General features: G+C 44.5%; 2 protein-coding genes across 20 annotated transcripts in view; one reads left to right on the top strand and one right to left on the bottom strand.

Annotated features, from left to right (window-relative positions):
• The window catches only part of LOC139581330 (ensconsin-like), a 64,496-nt gene extending 55,790 nt beyond the window's left edge, over positions 1 to 8,706 (top strand). For all 18 annotated transcript variants that reach the window (XM_071410950.1, XM_071410951.1, XM_071410955.1 and 15 more), the window contains 3 exons: positions 4,441 to 4,627; positions 4,738 to 5,021; positions 5,154 to 8,706. In XM_071410950.1, the coding sequence (XP_071267051.1) occupies positions 4,441 to 4,627; positions 4,738 to 5,021; positions 5,154 to 5,161 (479 nt within the window). In that variant the 3' untranslated portion in view covers positions 5,162 to 8,706. The remainder of the gene's footprint in view (positions 1 to 4,440; positions 4,628 to 4,737; positions 5,022 to 5,153) is intronic.
• Positions 8,707 to 8,748: 42 nt separating this feature from the next.
• LOC139581332 (four and a half LIM domains protein 1-like) lies at positions 8,749 to 23,669 on the bottom strand. 2 transcript variants are annotated; one of them, XM_071410969.1, is made up of 6 exons: positions 23,514 to 23,669; positions 13,478 to 13,659; positions 12,819 to 12,996; positions 12,503 to 12,672; positions 9,734 to 9,920; positions 8,749 to 9,534 (listed from the first exon to the last, which is right to left on the bottom strand). In XM_071410969.1, exons 2-6 carry the CDS (start codon positions 13,631 to 13,633, stop codon positions 9,380 to 9,382), a joined length of 846 nt encoding a protein of 281 aa, XP_071267070.1. In that variant the 5' UTR covers positions 13,634 to 13,659; positions 23,514 to 23,669; the 3' UTR covers positions 8,749 to 9,379. The 2 variants fall into 2 exon arrangements, with proteins under 2 accessions (XP_071267070.1, XP_071267069.1); XM_071410968.1 differs by lacking the exon at positions 23,514 to 23,669 and adding an exon at positions 16,781 to 16,961.
• Positions 23,670 to 24,198: the final 529 nt, after the last annotated feature.

Raw genomic sequence — 24,198 nt, forward strand, 5'->3', positions numbered from 1 at the left:
GAGACACAGATTTCTTAGACATTCTGCTCGCCTGCCCTCCCTCTCTTTTACCCTGGCTCGCCTGCCCTCCCTCTCTTATACCCTGGCTCGCCTGCCCTCCCTCTTATACCCTGGCTCGCCTGCCCTCCCTCTCTTTTACCCTGGCTCGCCTGCCCTCCCTCTCTTATACCCTGGCTCGCCTGCCCTCCCTCTTATACCCTGGCTCGCCTGTCCTCCCTCTCTTATACCCTGGCTCGCCTGCCCTCCCTCTCTTATACCCTGGCTCGCCTGCCCTCCCTCTCTTATACCCTGGCTCGCCTGCCCTCCCTCTCTTTTACCCTGGCTCGCCTGCCCTCCCTCTTATACCCTGGCTCGCCTGTCCTCCCTCTCTTATACCCTGGCTCGCCTGCCCTCCCTCTCTTTTACCCTGGCTCGCCTGCCCTCCCTCTCTTTTACCCTGGCTCGCCTGCCCTCCCTCTCTTATACCCTGGCTCGCCTGCACTCCCTCTCTTTTACCCTAGCTCGCCTGCCCTCCCTCTCTTTTACCCTGGCTCGCCTGCCCTCCCTCTTTTACCCTGGCTCGCCTGCTCTTGGCCAGAGTTCTGTACAGTGAGGGAAAAAAGTATTTGATCCCCTGCTGATTTTGTACGTTTGCCCACTGACAAAGAAATGATCAGTCTATAATTTTAATGGTAGGTTTATTTGAACAGTGAGAGACAGAATATCAACAAAAAAATCCAGAAAAACGCATGTCAAAAATGTTATGAATTGATTTGCATTTTAATGAGGGAAATAAGTATTTGACCCCTCTGCAAAACATGACTTAGTACTTGGTGGCAAAACCCTTGTTGGCAATCACAGAGGTCAGACGTTTCTTGTAGTTGGCCACCAGGTTTGCACACATCTCAGGAGGGATTTTGTCCCACTCCTCTTTGCAGATCTTCTTCAAGTCATTAAGGTTTCGAGGCTGACGTTTGGCAACTCGAACCTTCAGCTCCCTCCACAGATTTTCTATGGGATTAAGGTCTGGAGACTGGCTAGGCCACTCCAGGACCTTAATGTGCTTCTTCTTGAGCCACTCCTTTGTTGCCTTGGCCGTGTGTTTTGGGTCATTGTCATGCTGGAATACCCATCCACGACCCATTTTCAATACCCTGGCTGAGGGAAGGAGGTTTTCACCCAAGATTTGACGGTACATGGCCCCGTCCATCGTCCCTTTGATGCGGTGAAGTTGTCCTGTCCCTTTAGCAGAAAAACACCCCCAAAGCATAATGTTTCCACCTCCATGTTTGACGGTGGGGATGGTTTCTTGGGGTCATAGGCAGCATTCCTCCTCCTCCAAACACGGCAAGTTGGGTTGATGCCAAAGAACTCCATTTTGGTCTCATCTGACCACAACACGTTCACCCAGTTGTCCTCTGAATCATTCAGATGTTCATTGGCAAACTTCAGACGGGCATGTATATGTGCTTTCTTGAGCAGGGGGACCTTGCGGGCGCTGCAGGATTTCAGTCCTTCACGGCATAGTGTGTTACCAATTGTTTTCTTGATGACTATGGTCCCAGCTGCCTTGAGATCATTGACAAGATCCTCCTGTGTAGTTCTGGGCTGATTCCTCACCGTTCTCATGATCATTGCAACTCCACGAGGTGAGATCTTGCATGGAGCCCTAGGCTGAGGGAGATTGACAGTTCTTTTGTGTTTCTTCCATTTGCGAATAATCACAGAAACTGTTGTCACCTTCTCACCAAGCTGCTTGGCGATGGTCTTGTAGCCCATTCCAGCCTTGTGTAGGTCTACAATCTTGTCCCTGACATCCTTGGAGAGCTCTTTGGTCTTGGCCATGGTGGAGAGTTTGGAATCTGATTGATTGATTGCTTCTGTGGACAGGTATCTTTTATACAGGTAAGAAACTGAGATTAGGAGCACTCCCTTTAAGAGTGTGCTCCTAATCTCCGTCCGTTACCTGTATGAAAGACACCTGGGAGCCAGAAATCTTTTTGATTGAGAAGGGGTCAAATACTTATTTCCCTCATTAAAATGCAAATCAATTTATAACATTTTTGACATGCATTTTTCTGGTAATTTTTGTTGTTATTCTGTCTCTCACTGTTCAAATAAACCTACCATTAAAATTATAGACTGATAATTTCTTTGTCAGTGGGCAAACGTACAAAATCAGCAGGGGATCAAATACTTTTTTCCCTCACTGTATATGATGACGAGACGCTCATGTCTCCGCCCTAACAATGGGAATTGTTGTCCCAAAGGCGGGAAAGCAGGCGACAAGCTCAGGTCCAAAATAAATAAGACCATTTTGGAATATCCTAGCCTATTCATTGATGATAGGCCTTACTTTACTGAAGTTGCAGGACATTGTATGCCAAGAAATTGTGGGATACAGCTTTTGATTGCCGATAGATAGGCCTAGTGCACGGTTCTGACTGTCTGGTGGCTGACCTGCCTATACTGGTAGATAGGCCTAGTGCACGGTTCTGACTGTCTGGTGGCTGACCTGCCTATACTGATAGATAGGCCTAGTGCACGGTTCTGACTGTCTGGTGGCTGACCTGCCTATACTGATAGATAGGCCTAGTGCACGGTTCTGACTGTCTGGTGGCTGACCTGCCTATACTGATAGATGGGCCTAGTGCACGGTTCTGACTGTCTGGTGGCTGACCTGCCTATACTGATAGATAGGCCTAGTGCACGGTTCTGACTGTCTGGTGGCTGACCTGCCTATACTGATAGATAGGACTAGTGCACGGTTCTGACTGGCTGCCCGGTGGCCGACCTGGCTATACTGATAGATAGGACTAGTGCACGGTTCTGGCTGTCTGGTGGCTGACCTGCCTATACTGATAGATAGGACTAGTGCACGGTTCTGGCTGTCTGGTGGCTGACCTGCCTATACTGATAGATGGGACTAGTGCACGGCTCTGACTGTCTGGTGGCTGACCTGCCTATACTGATAGATAGGACTAGTGCACGGTTCTGGCTGTCTGGTGGCTGACCTGCCTATACTGCTAGATAGGACTAGTGCACGGTTTTGACTGTCTGGTGGCTGACCTGCCTATACTTGATCGATAGGCCTAGTGCACGGTTCTGACTGTCTGGTGGCTGACCTGCCTATACTGATAGGCCTAGTGCACGGTTCTGACTGTCTGGTGGCTGACCTGCCTGTACTGATAGATAGGACTAGTGCACGGTTCTGACTGTCTGGTGGCTGACCTGCCTATACTGCTAGATAGGACTAGTGCACGGTTTTGACTGTCTGGTGGCTGACCTGCCTATACTTGATCGATAGGCCTAGTGCACGGTTCTGACTGTCTGGTGGCTGACCTGCCTATACTGATAGGCCTAGTGCACGGTTCTGACTGTCTGGTGGCTGACCTGCCTGTACTGATAGATAGGACTAGTGCACGGTTCTGACTGTCTGGTGGCTGACCTGCCTATACTGATAGATAGGCCTAGTGCACGGTTCTGACTGTCTGGTGGCTGACCTGCCTATACTGATAGATAGGCCTAGTGCACGGTTCTGACTGTCTGGTGGCTGACCTGCCTATACTGATAGGCCTAGTGCACGGTTCTGACTGTCTGGTGGCTGACCTGCCTATACTGATAGATAGGCCTAGTGCACGGTTCTGACTGTCTGGTGGCTGACCTGCCTATACTGATAGATAGGCCTAGTGCACGGTTCTGACTGTCTGGTGGCTGACCTGCCTATACTGATAGATAGGCCTAGTGCACGGTTCTGACTGTCTGGTGGCTGACCTGCCTATACTGATAGATAGGACTAGTGCACGGTTCTGACTGGCTGCCCGGTGGCCGACCTGGCTATACTGATAGATAGGACTAGTGCACGGTTCTGGCTGTCTGGTGGCTGACCTGCCTATACTGATAGATAGGACTAGTGCACGGTTCTGGCTGTCTGGTGGCTGACCTGCCTATACTGATAGATGGGACTAGTGCACGGCTCTGACTGTCTGGTGGCTGACCTGCCTATACTGATAGATAGGACTAGTGCACGGTTCTGGCTGTCTGGTGGCTGACCTGCCTATACTGCTAGATAGGACTAGTGCACGGTTTTGACTGTCTGGTGGCTGACCTGCCTATACTTGATCGATAGGCCTAGTGCACGGTTCTGACTGTCTGGTGGCTGACCTGCCTATACTGATAGATAGGACTAGTGCACACACAGTACTGACTGACTGCCCGGTGGCCGACCTGACTATACTGATAGATTGTTGTGAATTGACAAAAATGTGGATTCATTTTTCTTAGTTTTAACGGAAACCGATACAGAAATGGCAGTTTAAACTTTAAGAAAAATTGTCCATCTGTCACATCCCTAGTGAGTGCAAACACTGTATGTGATTTACTTGTCTGTTTGCACAGACACCACTCCCTCTGTGAGTGTGCATGTTGAGTCATCTGCCTTCTGCTTATTTGTCCCCGCAGACGACGAGTCAACCCAGCCCGGAGATGTTGCCTTGGAGACGGACGGCCTGGATGAGGAGGAGCGTGGACTGGCCCGCAGCGAACCAATGGGAGTGCGGGAGGAGCCGTTGGGATGCGTGAACGGGATACCGGAGGCAGACAACAAGGAGAACAACAGAACCACCGCTGAGGAGCCTCTGGCTGTTAGGTATGACACACACCCACACACGGTATACCACTCCCAATTGCTCTAAACACAATGATATAGGATTATTTTGGCTATAGGCATCTTTCATTCACTCCCTCTCTCCCCTTCAGTCCAGTGCCTAAGGGTCGTTTAGTGGGGGGCTCAGAGTTCCTGAACGAGGACTCTAACAAGCTGGCCCCGGGGCTGAACGGTAAACCTGGCCCCTGGAGCTTCGAGGAGTTCATTGACCTGGGCGTCAACTCCAAGGGCCGTCCCCTCATCGATGCTGACGGCCGCAACCAGGGCCTCATCGACTGTGACGGGGCCCCCAAGGGACCCAGGGTGGCCTTCGAGGACAAGGGGACCCCCGTGGCCACCCTCCACCCCTCCAGTCAGCCCATCGAAGCCCTGTCAGGTGTGAGAGTTATTTTGGAAACAACTGTATAGTTGATTTACTGTACTGCACATGTTGTATAGAAAAGTGAATAGCTTTGTGGATATCAAATATTGACCCTTGTTCTCTTTGTGTCCCTCTTTCTCTCTCTAGAGATGTGAGGCTGCGCTCTCCCTTCAGAGGCTTGTGAATATTGCACTTCCAGAGTTCCTGTCCAGCTGAGCTCCAGACCCCCTTACCCTCTCCACACGTACACACCCGCCCTCAGCCAGAGGAAGAGCACAGGGGGTGAGAGGGGGGACAGGGACTCCCAGAACGCTAACTTTGCACCCCTACCACATGAAAAGAAAAACGCTTTTTAAAAAATCTAAAAAGAGAAACAAAGCTTCAGGGGATAATCTCTATTCCTCCATCAATGTGTTCACTTCAAGAGCTCTCATCCTCCCATACTTACAACAGTTGACACTTGGTTATTTTTAATGTTGTTTTGTTCATACTGTTGTTTAAGTGTTGTGCAGGGCGTGCGACGTAATTTATTAATTTTGTTGTCTTCGTTAAATGTAATTGCTGTTATCTCATGTCTAGTTTTAGGGGGGGTAGTCTGGTTTGAGAATATTCCAGGATGTATATACATAACACTTTGCTATATGATCACTATGAGTTCATTACTTCTCGTGTCATGAGTGAGTCAGGAAACTCTAGTACCCCCCCCCCCCCCCCAAGATGTGATAAAACACATTCTGATTGGTGGGCTGGGGAACCTGGGTATTGTAGTCTCTCAGGGTATGCCTACATGAGCCCTAAGTATCTCCAGTGGATGAGGGAGTATTTACACAAATGTGTGTTACGACTTGCCGGTTCCCAAACCAGAAGCGGCCCTATGTAACTAATCCCATCCTACCCAAATTGTAATCCGACCTTGAATTCTGGATTTGCTCTCCTTTAAACTCTCCAGGTCCTATTCTCCCATGGTTTACCCCTCTCCCCTATGCCCCCAAAGGGCTGGTCAGAGCCCCTCCGCCTTCCCTTGCCATCTCCCAGCACTCCCTCACTCCTGCTCTTTTCCTTATGGCCGCTAGGGGGCACTCAGGTCTATGAATCAAACAAATGGTTTTATGAAATGACTGTTGCCTACTAACCTAAGGTAGCAGGCATAAAATAAATGCCTGAGCGGGGCCGGAAGAAACCAGAAGCATACGGCTTTCAAGCTTCGCCTCTTCTCAGCTTTTCCCCTGAAAACCGGATGCTCCCGGTTTCTTCCGACACTGCTGAGGGTGGTTGCCTACTATTTCAAATTTACAAACTGAAGGATGTAGGAATTTGACAAAGCTGGTGATTTAGTAAATATTTGTGAACTGTGGCTGTTAACTTTCGGTTCCTGGTCTTTAGGTTTATGTCCTCAGATCTTGACATGTTATGTTTTTACATGTATGTAGTCTTAATGTTTAACTAACTCATATCAAATTTGAATTTAATTGCATCCTGAGCGCTGAGGTATAACTTGACCCCCAGCAATGACTGCATGAATTTATACTCTTAACATATGAATGGCTATAGCCCGTAACGGATTAACGTGTGTGTATGTTGGTTAATTGCAGTCAGACGAGGTCCATGAGTTTCATTTTACGTGACTTTTCTCTAAGAGGTGTACTAGTCCAGAAACTAACTTGAATGGTTGGAAGTTCTCTTACGACGCCCAAAGTTCCTTTTTCTAGGGCTAAAACACAGTTTTGACCTGGCTGTAGATGTATGGTGTCTCCTACTTTCGCTGTCTGTCTGTCTAGCTCGTTCCATACAAATTCCAGTGCTTCTCCACTAAGCTTCTATGTTACTTCTCCTGGCAAGAAAAAAAAAACGTTTGTTTCAATTATTTGTGTCATAATTTGGCCGTCTGTTTATATACAGTATATGAAAATATATTTACTCATATTTAAGTGTTATTGTATTATGTATGTAATCAGTATTGGGCCAATGCGTCTGTGTGGGTGGGGTGGTGTACTGGGAATGGATGTTACTTTATTTAAATGTTGGTTCTGTTAGACTCGTGCCCTTTGCCAGGGTAGTCAGTGCTGTTACCCTATGCTCTGTTCTAAATCATGCCCTGTCTCCTACCCACTAGGCACTTTAGTAGATTGGATTGGTGTCAGCAATATGGCAACGATTCCACAAGGTGAAGCTATTATATTGCTTATACCTATCAAATACTTACAAATGACCTCAAGTGCCAAGGGATAGGGACTAAGGGTTGGTGCGGAATTGAGTCAGGTCCGGTTTTGGTGTTACCCAGGAGGCTACAGGAAACCCTCCTGTTCTCCAGTACTCTGAGCCTAGGGCAGGGGATCCTCATACTGTAGAGGGAAGATGTCTGTGTATGTTGATTGAGGGCATTTTGTGAAGTTCTGACTTTCATTGCCTTGGTTCCCGACGGGTGGAATGGGGTGGAAATGTTTTAGTGCTTTATCACATAGTGTGAATGTTTGCAGGCATATGGTGTCTGAAGGTTGCAATAGGAAGGTTAACATGGACTCTTGACTACTGCGCCACACACCACTCTGTATAGCAGCAGTGTGACGGCTTGAGTCTACCGCTAAATGATGGAGATGGGCGCCAATGCGATTTGGTCAGTCTTGTTCTTGTCTCGTTTATGGGTTCCTTAAAATCTGTGTCGAGAAGCTTGAATTCCCTATGCTTGAATCGTCCAAACGGAGAGGTTTGGGGACCTTATTTTTTGCTTCATAATAAACCTGTTGACTCTGTCACAGTTAATAAACCAGAAGGTTTCTCTGAAATAGCTTTATATTTTACATACCTTATGTCTTGACTTAGACCCATGAGCTTCGCTTTGAGAATGTAACTTTAACTAAACAAACAAGCCCTTAATCATTTAACATGCTTCTCTCTCTCTGAGGAGAAACCTTTTTTGTTTTCATGTGCAAACAGTTTTATTATTCATCACAACATAAGACACTTTGCACTGTGGGAGGTTTTCCACTTCTTGAAAGGGTTGAAAAGCTTTCTAAAATGAATTACACGGGGTTGACTTGTCACCAAGAAGTAATTTTACTGTATAGGCCTGTTAAAGAGATGTGTGTGGTATTCTGGAAAGATCAAGTTTTCTCTAACCTCTCCTGTCTCCTCCCATCCAGTCCTTTTATGAACTCCCCTCCTTGGCTTGACTTACCTTTTATCTTTTCAAAGTGCAGGGGATTGCTGTAGACTTGTTCAATATGACACGCTTGTTCCTCGGTCAGGTCTACATGTGCTTAGCTAATGGCAGTGGCGCTGGCACATCCAGTCACAGATACTGTAGATCGGGCCAATACATGAGTCGCTGCTTTAATACCAGAAATGTTCCAGGTCCTGTTATGTTTTTTTTATTCCGATCCATTTCTGCATCTGTGGGCCTGAATACAGAGCTAACTGTTCTTAATTGATCTCATGATTCAGTCGCTATGACGGTAGAATAGAATGCCTTAGATTGAGAATAGGCTGTATTTTTATTTTATAGTTATTAATAACTAATCAAATGTGTCACGTGTCCTTACGTCGGCCATGACAATCATTCTAACCGACCAGGGCTACAATGTGAATATCAATAGCTTTTTCAGACCCTAACCCAAGCCATGTCCACAAATTATATTTGTAAATATATCTAAAGTGTTCTGAGAAGATATGAACTGTTAAAATAAAGTTTTGCTAAATAAAAGTAGGCGTTTGTCATTTCTGTCTAGCAAGTGAAAATACTCAATTTTATGGCTTGCCTTTATTGATCCATCATAATGTGCATTCACATCCCGAACTTTCCCTCCACGTCAGAAAGTTACAGTATGAGTACATGATTAGATTACCATCTCATAACACCACTTGATACCTACAGAAGACCTAGTTTGTCCATACTGATTATTACAAGAAGCGTTCGTTATATGTGAAACCCTCATACGTCACTCTGCAAACATCACTTCAGAGATGCCATGGCCGGTTTATTTAGTAAAGCTAGTATATAATTCAAGAAGCAATGGGAAGCATGTAACATGTAATCCCCATATTAGTATCATCAAAGCACTGTTCCAGTAAGGCAGTGAAAATAGCATTCCCTAATATGGCTATGCAGTGTTCAAGCTTGTTAGTATTGCATATCGGAGGCCCACAAAAGCAAACCAGTTGGCGTGTGTTAGTATTCAACAATGACAAAACACTGGAACAAGATTCCTATTTGGCTGCTGTTCAAATTCACTCAGGTAATTGACCTTTCTCTCTAGTTTTAACCCTTGGATTGACCTCTCAAATTTAGTTGCCACTAATTTATGTTCCTGACCCTGTCAAAACACCCCACCATGAATGACAGACAGAACTTTTTTGGCCTCCTTGGCTGGCTGTGCTCACAGCTTCTTAGCACAGTCAGGGCAGTAGATGTTCTCTCCGTTGATGACAAAGCGCTTGTTGGCCAGGGAGAGGGAGCATTTCTTGCAGTTGAAGCAGTATTCGTGCCAGGAGTGACCCTCGTAGTTCACCACGTTGGTCCCATGGCCAAACCCTATATTATGGGAGATAGTATGTGGAGCAGTCAGCATAGTAATGGGCCAGATATATGATGACCAGTGCCGCTCACAGTCAAAATATAATCTCAACAAAACAGAATATCACATAATTAAATCCTTTATCATAAAAACAGCATCTGTCCATACAATATCAGGCATACATGTTCATGTAAACTATATGTGTGGGTGCCTGACCTGTGATGGGGTTCTTGCAGCCGTTGCACTGCTTGGCAACGGAGGTCTTGTAGCAGTCTACACAGTAGACATGCTCTTCGTGGGAGGTGAAGCGGGTTCCGGACAGGTTCTTACGGCAGGTACGACACACAAAGCACTCAGAGTGCCATGGCTGATCCTGGTAGCTTATACCACCTGAAGTGATGGGCTGAGGGGAGAGAAACACCACCATGTTAGTTGTATTGGAAGACAGACTTACTCTCTATGAATAATAACAGAAAGCATTTCCTTAAACTTATACCTTAAGAATACTATAATTAGGTCTACTGTAATTACACTGTCATAAGGGACAGATTGAAATGTATTGGGGGGAGGGGTGGTCCAAAATAGGGGAGGGTTGTCAATTTTATTTATTTTTTGCTTTGGAGAGGGTAGTTTTTTGGGGGCCTGGGAGGGTAGTGTGTGTTTTTGGGGGGGGCATGGGAGGGTAGTGTGTTTTTGGGGGGGGCACGGGAGGGTAGTGTGTTTTTTGGGGAGGCACGGGAGGGTAATGTGTTTTTGGTGGGGGCACGGGAGGGTAGTGTGGTTTTTTTGGGGGGGGGAGGGTAGTGTGTTGTGGGAGGACGGGAGGGTACTGTGTTTTTTGGGGAGGCACGGGAGGGTACTGTGTTTTTTGGGGCGGCACGGGAGGACAGTGTGTTTTTTGGGGAGGCACGGGAGGGCAGTGTGTTTTTTGGGGCGGCACGGGAGGGCAGTGTGTTTTTTGGGGAGGCACGGGAGGGTAGTGTGTTTTTTGGGGAGGCACAGGAAGGTAGTGTGTTTTCTCCCTGGTTTACATTTGCTCTTCTGCTCTTATTTTTCCTATAAAAAAAATGGGTTGACTTTTGATATTACCCTAATAAAGTTTAGAAACATTTGTGAAGGTTTGGTAGGGTGTGGCTATCATTAAGCTTTAGCTACTGTAGGCCTATGATATGAAGACTGACTCCGACAGTTGAAATTGAGGTGAGGAAGACTGTTTCAGGCCTACCAGAGTTACTCCTATAATCTAACAATATAATGCTTATCTTTATACAAAATATTCTGATTGAAAATGTACGAATTACCCTCGTGTACGTCAAAATCTGTAGAGCAGACGCAGTACCCATCTGACATAAAGAAAAGCATGTTGTCGTAGCATGCTGCCGGCATCTCTCTCTGGAGTATATCATATTCATATCAAACAGTGGACACCTAGGCCTTTGCATGCAATGTCCTGATGCATTTAGTGCTCAAATCTCTGACAGCTGAACCGTGAGGTGGACAATTATTGTTTTTGGAAAAGTAGCCCCCCAAAAAAAGAGGCTATGAAGTTTTGCATATGCTACACATCGAAACACAAGGAATAGTGCTTTTGTAATTGGTTCTCGTCTTTAAGGACACGTAAATGTGGCTCATTTGGCTAGCATCCCTCGTTTATTGATGGCGCTGCCTGCGCCAAGTCGGCTCTGAATGCATATAGATGTCCATTCAATTTCTCAATTGTCCGGTAAATTAAAATCTTCACTGTCATGTCCGGTGCCAAATTTTCCTAAAGGAAACTGAAATGGCATATTGTTTTTATGAAGATTTTAGAATATTCGCATCAATCTGTCTACAATTGGATGTAAACCTAGCTATAGACACCCTAAAGACTCTGGCAAGTGCGCTAGTCCAGCGTTACTTTGATTATGCGTGCACATCATGGTTCACCAGCAGCCCCAAACATCTAAAGACTAAGAATAAAGAATAGGCTACCAGCCAAACAAGCTTGTAAGAATTGAACTTAAACTCCCCCCTCATACTCATCTGGAGGTGAGTCTGTATCTCTGTAATGTGTCTGTATCTCTGTAATGTGTCTGTATCTCTGTAATTGTATATGTATTTATGTAAAACATAGGGACCACAATGGAAATAGGTCCCTGACTTTATTGTGCAATCCTGGCCACTATTAACATGTTTGTGTATATATGTATTTTTTTAACTGACAAATCAGATTCAAACTGTGCAGGGGGGCAATTGATGAAAGGAAAGGGACATCTGTTACAAAACAAAAAGTTTAATGACATTCGGAGATACAAGCCAAGCCTTCGATACTGCGTAAGGAGGGATGTAGGGAGGGATGTATTTTCTGTTTGTTGACATAGTCTATTTATTGTGGTGTTGAAAACGCAAACCATGATATTGAAATGCTTGAAGTCGGTATACTTTGTTTATTGGTTGTATGGGGCATTGGCACAGAAACCTGTTGGTGGAAAATGTGTTGCATATATTTGATGTAATAATGAATATTGCATCAAAATGTTGAAAATCAGATTTTCCCCCTAGCTGATCATTGTCTGCAGCCAGCTTTGATCGTAATGTAATGACAGGCAGGGAGAGTGAGCTCATCTGTGGTGGTCGGTGAACCATCAACCTTCTGGCCTGTAGCCCTAAGTGGCAGCCCTAAGTCAATATCCACGTTTATAAACACAAATTCACTACAGTTATTTGTGGTAGTAAACATACTTTAGATTTAATTCTATGATGGGAAGGATGTTCAGTTTATTTTACAGTACAAGAGGAGGATCATGTGAAAATATATTTAATTTGAGGAGGGTGCATTTCTTTTATGACACCTTGAGTTGGACCAGCTCAACCCCCCCCCCCCTGTACATTTATATCTGTCCCTAACATTAAATAACATGGCAGGATAAAATGAAGCAAAATTTACTATCATTTTTTTTTAAATTCTGTATGTGGGTGTGTGAAGGGGAACATTTTGTTATTCACCTGCTTGCAGTGGAAGCATTTCTTGGCAAACTTCTTGTCATGGCACGGGCCGCAGTAGATGTCATCGCCCTTGTTCAGGAAGCTCTGTGAGCGGATTGGCTGCTTGCACTCAAAGCAGGTGAAGCACTCCTCATGCCACACCTTCTTCTTATACTCCACGTTCTGGGTTCCTGGTAATGCAAGATACAGAAGAATATAATTTTTTTAAACGGTTTCATACAGTGTGGGAATTTAAAATGTCAACAGCAGCCACGTGCACAGCACTAGGTCACTTTAAAGAAAAGATGAAGTGCATTGTGGTTATGGTTAAGCCCACCTGGCATGACCACCTTGTAGCAGGCCTGGCACCGGTTTCCATCCTCGCGGGAGCCACACTTGCCACACATGATCTTGCCGTCGTCCCTGGCGCTGAAGGGCTCGTTGGCCAGGGGCTTGTAGCACTTGGCACAGCGGAAGCAGTCCTCGTGCCAGTGGCGGTTCTTATGGTTCAGCTCCTGGACAGGAAGGAGGGGAGAGGGTCAAGAGTAAGATACATTAATACACACGGGCTTCATACACCTCATTAAACTGAGGCTCATTTCCCTATCAATTGTCGGCTACGGTATTCAGAGGAGTTTGCCAGAAAACAGAGAATGTCCATCTGGAAAGAGTTATTAGCATTGGAGATTAAGTGAATTTGAGTGCAGCGTAGCATGAAGGACTGACAGCCAATACAGGCAGACTACAGCCATGGTGAAACGATCCTACGGGGTTAGTCAGTAATGATAGTGTCTATAAGACAAGTGTCCGTGACTGAATGTTGACTGTTATGTTGTGGAAGCTGCTGCTCATTCAGGAAGAACAGATATGAAAACACTGGCCTTAATCTGGACATATGAACTGAAGCCAGTCAGCCTACTGAACACAAACACATTCACACATTGAAGGGCACACACAAACACGCACACTCACAAGGACAATCCACACAATACCCACCTTGGCATCAGCCCCAATGGGGCGACGGCATTCTGCGCAGGTGTTGGCGCAGAGCTTGTCGAAGCACTTTGTACACACGTGCTTCTCATCCTTCTTAATATACTTCTTCCCATGCAGGTTGTCACGGCAGTAGTAACAGTCGAAGCGTTCGGTCATGGTGGAAGTAGCGTAGCTCCTGGGCCCTGTACCAACACACGCAACAATCACATTTACTATTGGGGATCAAGTCATGTGTACATGATTTACTCATCAAATTCATTGATTGACAAATAAATAAATGTCATTGGAGATTAATTGACTGGAAGTATGTAAACTGTCGAGGCTCTGGTTCAGCTGGATGTGATGTTTCAGAGTCACCACAGGGAGGCAGTGTAGGTTACATTTTGATTGAGTCAACCACTACCGACTTCCGCGATACGGATTGAATAGAGCCCTAGATCTCAATATGGTCCATGTGGGTCTAAGAGAGAGTAATACCTAAATGACTTATTCATCATATTCTTATACTACTATGATGATCCTCAGCTATCTGCAACCCTGCCCTGAGTAATTCCAAAAGTCCTCACTGACCCTAACACACAGACACACACACACACAGACATAACACACATGTATTGATTGACAAAACACGGTCTTGTCTATGGAGCACCCAGACGCACAAAATCCTTTCCATAATCCAACATCCAAGCTAAGAGGAAGACATGTTCAAGCTGGTATCCCAGCATGTGTCCTGTCCTCTAATCAGAACCAGCCAGGTGAGGGGCTTAGCACCGGCATGCCAAACAGCTGAGGGAAGTGGAAAATGGCTGCCTCAAAATGGCCCACAGATGTCTGCCTGTCCTGAACAGTGCTTTAGCATGTAGTCATCACTCCATGTCGGACTCGGCCCCACGGGGGCTTTGCTGGAAAGTTTAGGCCATATTTTTAGAGTGCCTGGCTCACTCACTACAACACACCCCATCCAACCAACTCCTCCTCTCTCCCCCTTTGTGCCCTTTTTGGCAGTGTTGTTTCGTTGGCTGTTAGTGTAAACAAAAACGCCCCCCTGCTCCTCTCATCAACATACCAACATTCCCATCACAACGGGCAGAGACCTAGCTGTTTCCTGGAAGAGATTGGTGTGTTTATATGTTTGTGCTCTTGGGTCTCCCTGGAATGAACTATGCTCTTTCAGCCTTTTAGTGACTTATGTTTCATCTGGGTCATCTAAATTACACCAAAACTACCAAAGGTCAATCAAACTGTATCTCTATGCTGGGGTTAGCCGTTTGGGAGCCAGAACGAAAATATCTGTGATTTATGAGACACAACAGATGAGATATTATTGTGAGTTCTCAAGTATCTTAATCCAGTTGAATCAAATGAGCGTGATGGAGGGAAACACTAACAAGGGAATGACATTATATCCTGGTAGCCATGGGAACACTGCAAATATTTACGAAAGCCAATTGGTGCTCTTCGAGGTGTCTGGGGATGTGTGTGGTGAACTGAATGGGATGAGTTACAGACGCTGTGGTATGTGCTCTCTCCCAGCTGTAGTGTCCAGTGAGGATGGATGGGTGTGTGGAACAGGGGAAAGAGACAGACTTGTCTTCAGCTGTGCCAGAGGGATAAAAGAGGCAGCCCGGCTTAAGCCCCTATACTGAGTCACCGGTGAGTCACCCCCATTCTTATCTCAGTGGTACGAGCCAGCCAGGATCAGTCCAACAGAATCTAACTTGCAGGATTGGATCAGTGGCTTGATTATGGGGAGTAGGGTAGCAAGGTATCACAGTCTCAGAAGCCCGAATCCATCTAAAACTGAGTAAACCATGCATTCCATTCTGAGTGTATAAGCACTGTGCACTTGTGGCAGGGACATCACTGGGGCCGAGCTTCCTGCCATCCAGGACTTCTATACCAGGTGGTGTCAGAGGAAGGCCCTAAAAATGGTCAGACTCCAGCCACCCAAGTTAGAGACTGTTCTCTCTGCTACCGCACAGCAAATGGTACCGGAGTGCCAAGTCTGGCACCAAAAGGCTCCAGAACAGCTTCTACCCCCAAGCCATAAGACTCCTGAACAGTTCATCAAATGGCCACCCAGCTATTTGCATTGACGCCCTTTTTTGCACTGGCTCTATGCACACTCACTGGACTCTACCCACACACTCACACATACTACACTGACACTTTAACACACACACTACATATGCTCACACAAAACACACACATGCATATTGATGCCACACTCACACATAGACACAGTTTCACACTCTTTCACTCTCTTCACATACGCTGCTGCTACTCTGTTTATTATCTATCATGATTACCTAGTCACTTTTACCCCTATGTACATATTACCTCAATTAGCTCAACTACCACATATCCGTGTACATTGACTCCGTACCGGTACTCCTTGTATACAGCCTCGTTATTGTTATTTGATTGTGTTACTATTTCCTTTTTAATTGAGCAAATTTTTCTTACTTTTTAACTCTGCACTGTTGGGAAAGGGCTCATAAGTAAGCAATTCACAATCAGGTCTACACCTGTTGTATTCAGCAAGTGACAAATAAATGTTTGATTTGATCTAGGCCCACAAACTCAGAGAAGTGACTTTTGAGGACACTGTGGGTGCCACTGTGCCACCGTGACCATTATGGGTCTAGATTCCTAATAAAAGGGCAGAGTAATTAAACGCTAAGCCCTTCAGCTTCCGCCAATCGCATAGCTGGTGCCAGGGAGCCTGGCTCTCATCTCTCACTGATGGCAGATCAAAGCCAAATGGCTCCCAAAGAGAGAGTTATGGAGGTTAGGCAGATCAAATGTTAGTATCTACCATGTGATAACTCTGTCTGACTCATAATGTACCAAATCAATATTAAATGAAACATCTTTGATTCACTACTGACAGCCTAAATGATGCTGTCCCAAGGACTTAACTTCCATGAAGTGCATTAATCCTGCTGTAAATAGCATTGCCTTGAAAAAGGTCAAACTATCACTTTTCTCCCCAAAAACACATTCAACTTCTTTCTACCTCTATGGACCTTTTTGCTCCCTCTGTTGTGTCACAAGACCTTAGTTTTCCTTCCTTCCACCAGAAAAAAAATCAATAATCAGATAAAGTACTTCAGGTTCCCAAAATGTTTTCAATTCTGACCCACTAAACAAACCCATGTTTCTAACCAAGACCCAAGAGGAACTTCCCACAACCCACCAGTCAGTCTCCGACCGGACTTGAGAAAATCTCCCCAAACCACCACCACTATTCCAGCACTAGGTATCAGTAATGGAATAAAATCATCTATCACAATTATTTACCTGAAAGTCTGTAAGCCATGTTTAGGTCCAGGTAAGAGAGGTAAAGACAGAGACAAGGATCGGAGGAGAGAGTAGCATCCACACAGGGTGATCCACACATCCCACCAAGGTATAGGCTATATATACACCCCCTCTGATCCACGCCCTGAGGCTAACAGCTGCCCCTCACCCCGACACCCCACACCCCCTCACCCACACCCCCTAACCCCACACACAAACCCAACCATGAACCATTCCATTTTAGGATATGCATCAAAAGAATAGAGTGTAGGGGAGGGGAAGAGGGATTCCAACGCTCTGGAATGAGGACCACGAGGGACAACCGATAGTATACCCCCACTACCCCTATGATATTTGTTTGTTAGTGTGTAGAATGTGTTTGCAGTACATGAATGGATTAATATCAAGCACTGAAGCACTGCAACCGACCAGCTTGTTGATGTCATTACTCAGTGAAAGGCATTGTGCAAACAGGCTGAGTGTCAATCAAACCTTAATTTATGGTTTGTTTATTTAGTAACACTTTATATTACCATAAACACTTAGAACATGGTGGAAGGCTTTATAGGAAATATGAACAAATGTGTGTGTGTGTGCGTGCCCATGTTGCGTCTGCCTGTGTGTGTGTGTGTGTGTGTGTGTGTGTGTGTGTGTGTGTGTGTGTGTGTGTGTGTGTGTGTGTGTGTGTGTGTGTGTGTGTGTGTGTGTGTGTGTGTGTGTGTGTGTGTGTGTGTGCCTGCCCATGTTGCGTCTGCCTGTGTGTGCCTGTGTGTGTGTCTACAGTATATGTGTGTGTGTGTCTGTGTCTGTCTGTACTCCCATAACTCAATGATGTTTGCTCAAAACTATGTCCTAAAGCGATCCCAGCCAAGGTTATTCAAGGCACATGCGGATAATACATATTCAAGCACTTCGTTTTTCACTGTTGAATACCTCTGTGACCTCAGTGGCTCTCAGCAAAAATATTTCATTGAAAGTAGCGAAGATGACATTTGTAACACCAGGGATCATCAACTAGACTCAGCCACGGGACGTTTTTTTTCTTGAGCGGATGGTCTTTGGGGCCGGAACATAATTACTAATCATTTGTAGACTGTAAATTGAACGCAAGAATTCCAAACAGACATAACATTTGACTAAAACATAATAATTTCACATTTTTTGTATGATCGCATACACTGAGTGTACAAACCATTAGGAACACCTGTTCTTTCCATGACATAGACTGACCAGGTGAATCCAGGTGAAAACTATGATCCCTTATTGATGTCACTTGTTAAATCCACTTCAATCAGTGTAGATTAAGGGGAGGAGACAGGTTAAAGAAGAGTTTTTAAGCCTTGAGACCATTGAGCCATGGATTGTGTGTGTGTGCCATTCAGACTGGGCAAGACAAAAGATTTAAGTGCCTTTGAATGGGGTATGGGTAGTATGTGTCTGGCGCACCGGTTAGAGTGTGTCAAGAACTGCAACGCTGCTGGGTGTTTAACGCTCAACCGTTTCCTGTGTGTATCAAGGACATCCAGCCAACTTGACACAACTGTGGGAAGCATTGGAGTCAACATGGGCTAGCATCCCTGTGGAACGCTTTCGACACCTTGTGGAGTCCATGCCCCAACGAATTGAGGCTGTTCTGAGGGCAAAAGAGGGTGCAACTCAATATTAGGAAGGTGTTCCTGCAACAGGGTGATCAAATTAAAATCCTACATCTGTACACCCATCCCCCACACCTCCCCTTTCTGCCTTGTACAGCCTCCATTAGTTATTTTCTTCATTTGTCTCTCCCTCTCTCTCCCTCTGTCTGGAACAGGCAGTTGTTTTGTTGATTAAAGCTTTAAAGCTGTCTATGGTTTAGTACTGTACAACAATATTAATCAGTATTTGTGTTTGTGTGTGAATGTGCGTGTGTCCATGCTTATCCATGTGCACATGCATGTGTGTAATGTTGACAGCGGTGTGACAGGTTCATTTGCAGGTATTGCTGATGAGACTGTGCCTATTATCCTGGTAGACAATAGCAGAGGAACGCACGCCCACCTGCAAGTCCCTTAGGTCCTGCCCTATACAAGACAGAAATAGCACCACACACTCACCCTGGCTCCATCAGCAAAAACTAACCTCACCAGAACCACAAAGAGCTTTTCCAACTACAAGATGTACTTGGTTAGTTAGCCAAAAGCCATACAGACGTGACACATACTGTAGGAAAATTGACTACCTTCAGTTTCCTATCTTTGTAATCTATTGTGTCATGTTGCAGTGTGTCAGCCTGTCCAACAGAGATGGGGACTCTTTAAAGTCTCAATACATCCAGAGTTCTAGTGCATGGAAAGCTATTTCCCACACAAATGAGATGCAATGTGTGTCGATGGAGTGTTCCTCACTCTGGGGTGTGGCCTCAATCTCTACTCTCTCTAGGAGAGATCAAAGAGGCTGTTGGGAGGAAATCCTGGCAGCAGTTCTGTAGTGGTGGTGGGGGTGATGGATAATGTGGGGCGCGGGTAGCCTAGTGGTTGAGCATCGACTAGTACAAAGGTTCGCCCCTGAACGGCAGTTAAACTGTCCTGCCGCAGAAAATGAATGTCTTAACTGACTTGCCTAGTTAAATAAAGGTAAAATAAATAAAAAATGTAAAAACTCTGTGCATTAACATCACATATCTAACCAGACAGAGTCTTATTGCTCATGTTACCAGGGGGATTAAATAGGACGCCTGGAGTGGACTTTCTGACCAGACGCAGGAATGGCTGTGTCATTAGAACATGCCTCCACCTCTTCTACTGTGCAGACTAGTGTACTGACACAGCCTAAGATCACCATAGCGCTGTTCCCTGTGAGACAGACAGATATATCACTGAGGTCCATTGGAAACAGGCATTATTCATCTGGTGTTTGACTTGTCAATTACACATTTTCCGACCAACAGATGCCAGCCTCTGATCATGATATATGAGTTAAAGGATGGTTGTTATAACCCAGCAAGAAACAAAAGGACAGGTTTTCCAAAGGTTCAATTCTCATAATGATCCCTCTGTGTGTCTCTCTGAGTTCTGTTGTGACTCAGTCACGATCTGTTCCTGGTCCTGTTCTCTCTGAATTCGGTTGTGACTCAGTCACCATCTGTTCCTGGTCCCGGGCAGTGGATAGGGTAGTGATAGGGCCATCTTATCTCTGTCAGGGGAGTACTAAAGTATTACTGACTCACCACCACACACAGGGAGACAGTGACACAGCCACGGCACTACTGTACATCAACACACATTACCTAGCAACAACAGAGGTACGGGGAGAGTTGTGAGGTGTAGACTGACAGAATATCCACAACACTCAATTCAGGAATGACTTGTAGTCACGCACAGAGGTGTGTGTGTGTGTGTCCATCAAGGACAGCAGGGCACCAAAAAAGGTGGGGTACGTGGGGGGATTACTGTATGTGTGTCCTTTTCCATTCAACAGCCCCCAAACTTCTTCTCCCATGATGCAGAATTCAGACACACACACACACACACACACATTGATTAAGACTTCACGGTGGGCAGGCCAACACTTCAAGCTCCCTTTGCTTCTGCATGATTCACAGCTCTCTGGAACTCTGCAAAGGTCAACTGCTCCAATAGCTCAGTCTGCTCGGTTCGTAGGGATGGAGAAGTCTGTCCACAATATATATGTCAAGTTGACAAGATAGGACAATGGAAAGAGCACGTAAAGAAGGACAGACACATGTTCAATAGGTGTGAGTTTCCCACTGACTTCATCGGTCCTTATAAGCCAGCAGAACACACTTAAAAAGTGGTGAGACCCCAAATTGCATAATATGGTTACATTCACAGTCATGGAACGGAGAATCATGATTACATCAGTTTAGGGTTTGAAGAGTGACACACAGCTAATGGGAAAGAGGCAGATCTGGTCTGGGAGAGGGTTATGAGCTCTCTCTTTCTCGACCTCTTTACCTCTCTCTCTCTCTTTACCTCTACCTCTCTCTACCTCTCTTTCTCTTAATTCAATTCAATTTAAGGGGCTTTATTGGCATGGGAAACATATGTTTACATTGCCAAAGCAAGTGAAATAGATAATAAACACAAGTGAAATAAACAATAAAAAATGAACAGTAAACATTACACTCACAAAAGTTCCAAAAGAATAAAGACATTTAAAATGTCATATTATATCTATATACAGTGTTGTCACGATATGAAAATAGTTCAAGTACAAAAGGGAAAATAAATAAACATAAATATGGGTTGTATTTACAATGTTGTTTGTTCTTCACTGGTTGCCCTTTTCTTGTGGTAACAGGTCATAAATATTGCTGCTGTGATTAAACACTGTGGTATTTCACCCAGTAGATATCAAATCAAATCAAAGTTTATTTGTCACGTGCGCCGAATACAACAGGCGTAGACCGTACAGTGAAATGCTTACTTACAGGCTCTAACCAACAGTGCAAAAAAGGTATTAGGTGAACAATAGGTAAGTAAAAAAATTAAAACAACAGTAAAAAGACAATGAAAAATAACAGTAGCGAGGCTATAACAGTAGAGAGGCTATAACAGTAGCGAGGCTATATACAGTAGAGAGGCTATAACAGTAGAGAGGCTATATACAGTAGAGAGGCTATAACAGTAGCGAGGCTATAACAGTAGAGAGGCTATATACAGTAGAGAGGCTATATACAGTAGAGAGGCTATAACAGTAGCGAGGCTATAACAGTAGAGAGGCTATATACAGGCACCGGTTAGTCGGGAGTTTATCAAAATTTGATTTGTTTTTTAATTCTCTGTGGGTCTGTGCAATCTGAGGGAAATATGTGTCTCTAATATGGTCATACATTTGACAGAAGATTAGGAAGTGCAGCTCAGTTTCCACCTCATTTTGTGGGCAGTGTGCACATAGCCTGTCTTCTCTTGAAAGCCAGGTCTGCCTACGGCGGCCTTTCTGAATAGCAAGGCTATGCTCACTGAGTCTGTACATAGTCAAAGCTTTCCTTAATTTTGGGTCAGTCACGGTGGTCAGGTATTCTGACACTGTGTACTCTCTGTTTAGGACCAAATAGCATTCTAGTTTGCTCACTTGTTTTGTTAATTCTTTCCAATGTGTCAAGTAATTATCTTTTTGTTTTCTCATGATTTGGTTGAGTCTAATGGTGGTCCTTGTCCAGTAACTGATATGGGCCATACAGGAAACACAAGGTCCTCCAGTAACTGAGCCCACTGATCTAACATGTCACATTGTGTTCCAATGGGCATCCTGTCTGTGAACATTGGGTCCTGCTGCTATTGCTGGTGTGTCAGGCTTATGCGACTGGTTGATAAGACTAAACTTTACATGAACAAATTCTTCATGAAGGCACAAATGCTCATTTTACAAACAAATGGCACTTCATCAATGAGTCTGATTAGAAACAAGGACTGTACAGTAAAGTACCATATAATTTATCTACCATATTCTGAAAAGCTATGGGCGCTAAACCCAATCCAAAGATAATTTTTGGGGGTATTTTATTGATTAAAATGGTGACATCATTGTAGCAATGAGAGCCAGTCACAGTAGAGGAGGAGGAGCCACCCAGTGTGTTCTGATGCTGCTGCTGCTGGGAGAAAATGACATCATACATTTGACTTGGCAGCTGGCCAAACCAGTAAAGTGTAGCAGGGCTGAGGGGAACCTATTGTACTGTGTGTTTCCTAGAGGGTTTTTGGGCTGAGCTTGAATAACCCACTGGGGAAATGTAGGCTACTATTATGATAGTATTGTTGAGCATTGATGATTTTGACATGGGCTCAGGGCCCTATTCAATTAAAACGGGTTTCCACATTTAAACTACAGGATATGTCCAAAACAGCATTATTTGCAGTCCAGTTTCTTTTTGTGTCCCATTGTAAACAATACTTTGCCTGAGGTAGACAAATGCTGCTTTTTACTTTTGCCAGAAACCTGGTTTCAGGGTTTGATTGAATCGATGACATCATGCATGTACAGAACCTAATAATCTGTCTATAAAAAAAGTTTTTCAGTGAATCATTTTTCCTTATGTCAGTAAAACTATGAAACTTGGAATAATAATCATTAGTAAATGTAATTTACTAAACTGCTCATTCTAAACCATTACAATCTGGCCACATAGGCTACAGTAGATTACCAAGTCACACACTCCCCATATGCATATAGACACTTATAAATCCTTGGTTTCATCTGAACTTTGAAAATCTATAAATATTTGGTCAACAAAATGTACTGCAGCAGCTACTTTACAAATAATACTTGTGATGAATGATTGCCAATAGGCTAAAATGCACTACGAATAAATAACAGCACATGCCTCCAGGGAAGGGAAATGACTTTATATCACTGACTATTAAAATTCCAGCCCTCCTTATCAGACCTCTTAAACTGCTTCACCGCTATGCTGCCCACTACAAGGAATTTGATTCTGTAAACCAGCATTCAATGACCAAAATGCACATGCACATTGTGTCTAATGTTTTTTGCATGGACCCAAAACCAAAATGTTACAAAAACTGACAACAAATTAAATTCAAACATTTACTCATGTCATAGACAACCGGAGTAAAGAAATATATGTTATAACAAAACAAGTTCATCTTTTACGCACAACAGTCGGTCCACTGAACTTTTCCCAGTCAAAGAAAAACTTTATTCAACCATTATAACATATTTTCACTAGGTTTTAGATAGTTTTTTAATTCTCTAAATATGGCATTTGACTCACCTATCTCCACACCGATGCGTCCAACGGCAAGGTTTTTAGCGTGGATAACGGCAAGGTTTTTAGCGTGGATATACCAGACGCGTCGTTGACGCTCCTCAAAAGCGAGTGGAGCTCAGAAAAAAACAGCAGGATATGATCCAAACCTCTCCGTTCATATCAACAATGACCTCAGCCAAGAATTTACAAGCTGTAGCTAATAGGTTCTCACTGGCTAACACTGGAGGTACTGGAAGCAATACTGTTGCATTCAAAAGGGCCTCTGCTTCACAAAGCGCAATAAGCTACTCTTTGAGAACATGTATATGAATCAAGAAACTCAATAGAAGTTTGTAATGTTTTAGTACGGCCTGCATCTCTTGGTTTAGCACTAGCCCTATGCTTTCTTCATTACATAGATAGATTTAATGCCCTCATTAGGAGGATGACTTGTGCTGTCCAAAAAACGAATTAAGGATGAACAGTTTGCCATCTCTATGTCATTTATGTTAACCATACAGGATGCATGCGGGTATTCCCCAGTGCATAAGCACCTCCATCTTTGGTAAGAAATATATTTTGCTGAGAGAGATTGCAACAAGATGAGACACACTCAGCCTAAGTAGATACAGTAGGTGTATCCTTGCTTACCTCTCCTCCAGCCTGAACAGCTGTATTACTACAAAGGTATAACACAAGTAAATATTAT

Source organism: Salvelinus alpinus, chromosome 7 (genome assembly GCF_045679555.1).
Source record: "Salvelinus alpinus chromosome 7, SLU_Salpinus.1, whole genome shotgun sequence".
In the NCBI taxonomy this organism is placed as follows: domain Eukaryota; kingdom Metazoa; phylum Chordata; class Actinopteri; order Salmoniformes; family Salmonidae; genus Salvelinus; species Salvelinus alpinus.

Bases quoted from the DNA above. Each gene is read 5' to 3' on its own strand.
- LOC139581332 (XM_071410968.1), bottom strand. From the start codon at position 16,880: ATGTGTGGATCACCCTGTGTGGATGCTACTCTCTCCTCCGATCCTTGT. The intron at 13,660-16,780 runs GTAAATAATTGT...GTGTTGGTACAG, and splicing joins CATGGCTTACAGACTTTCAG to GGCCCAGGAGCTACGCTACT. The intron at 12,997-13,477 runs GTGGGTATTGTG...CTTCCTGTCCAG, and splicing joins CCATTGGGGCTGATGCCAAG to GAGCTGAACCATAAGAACCG.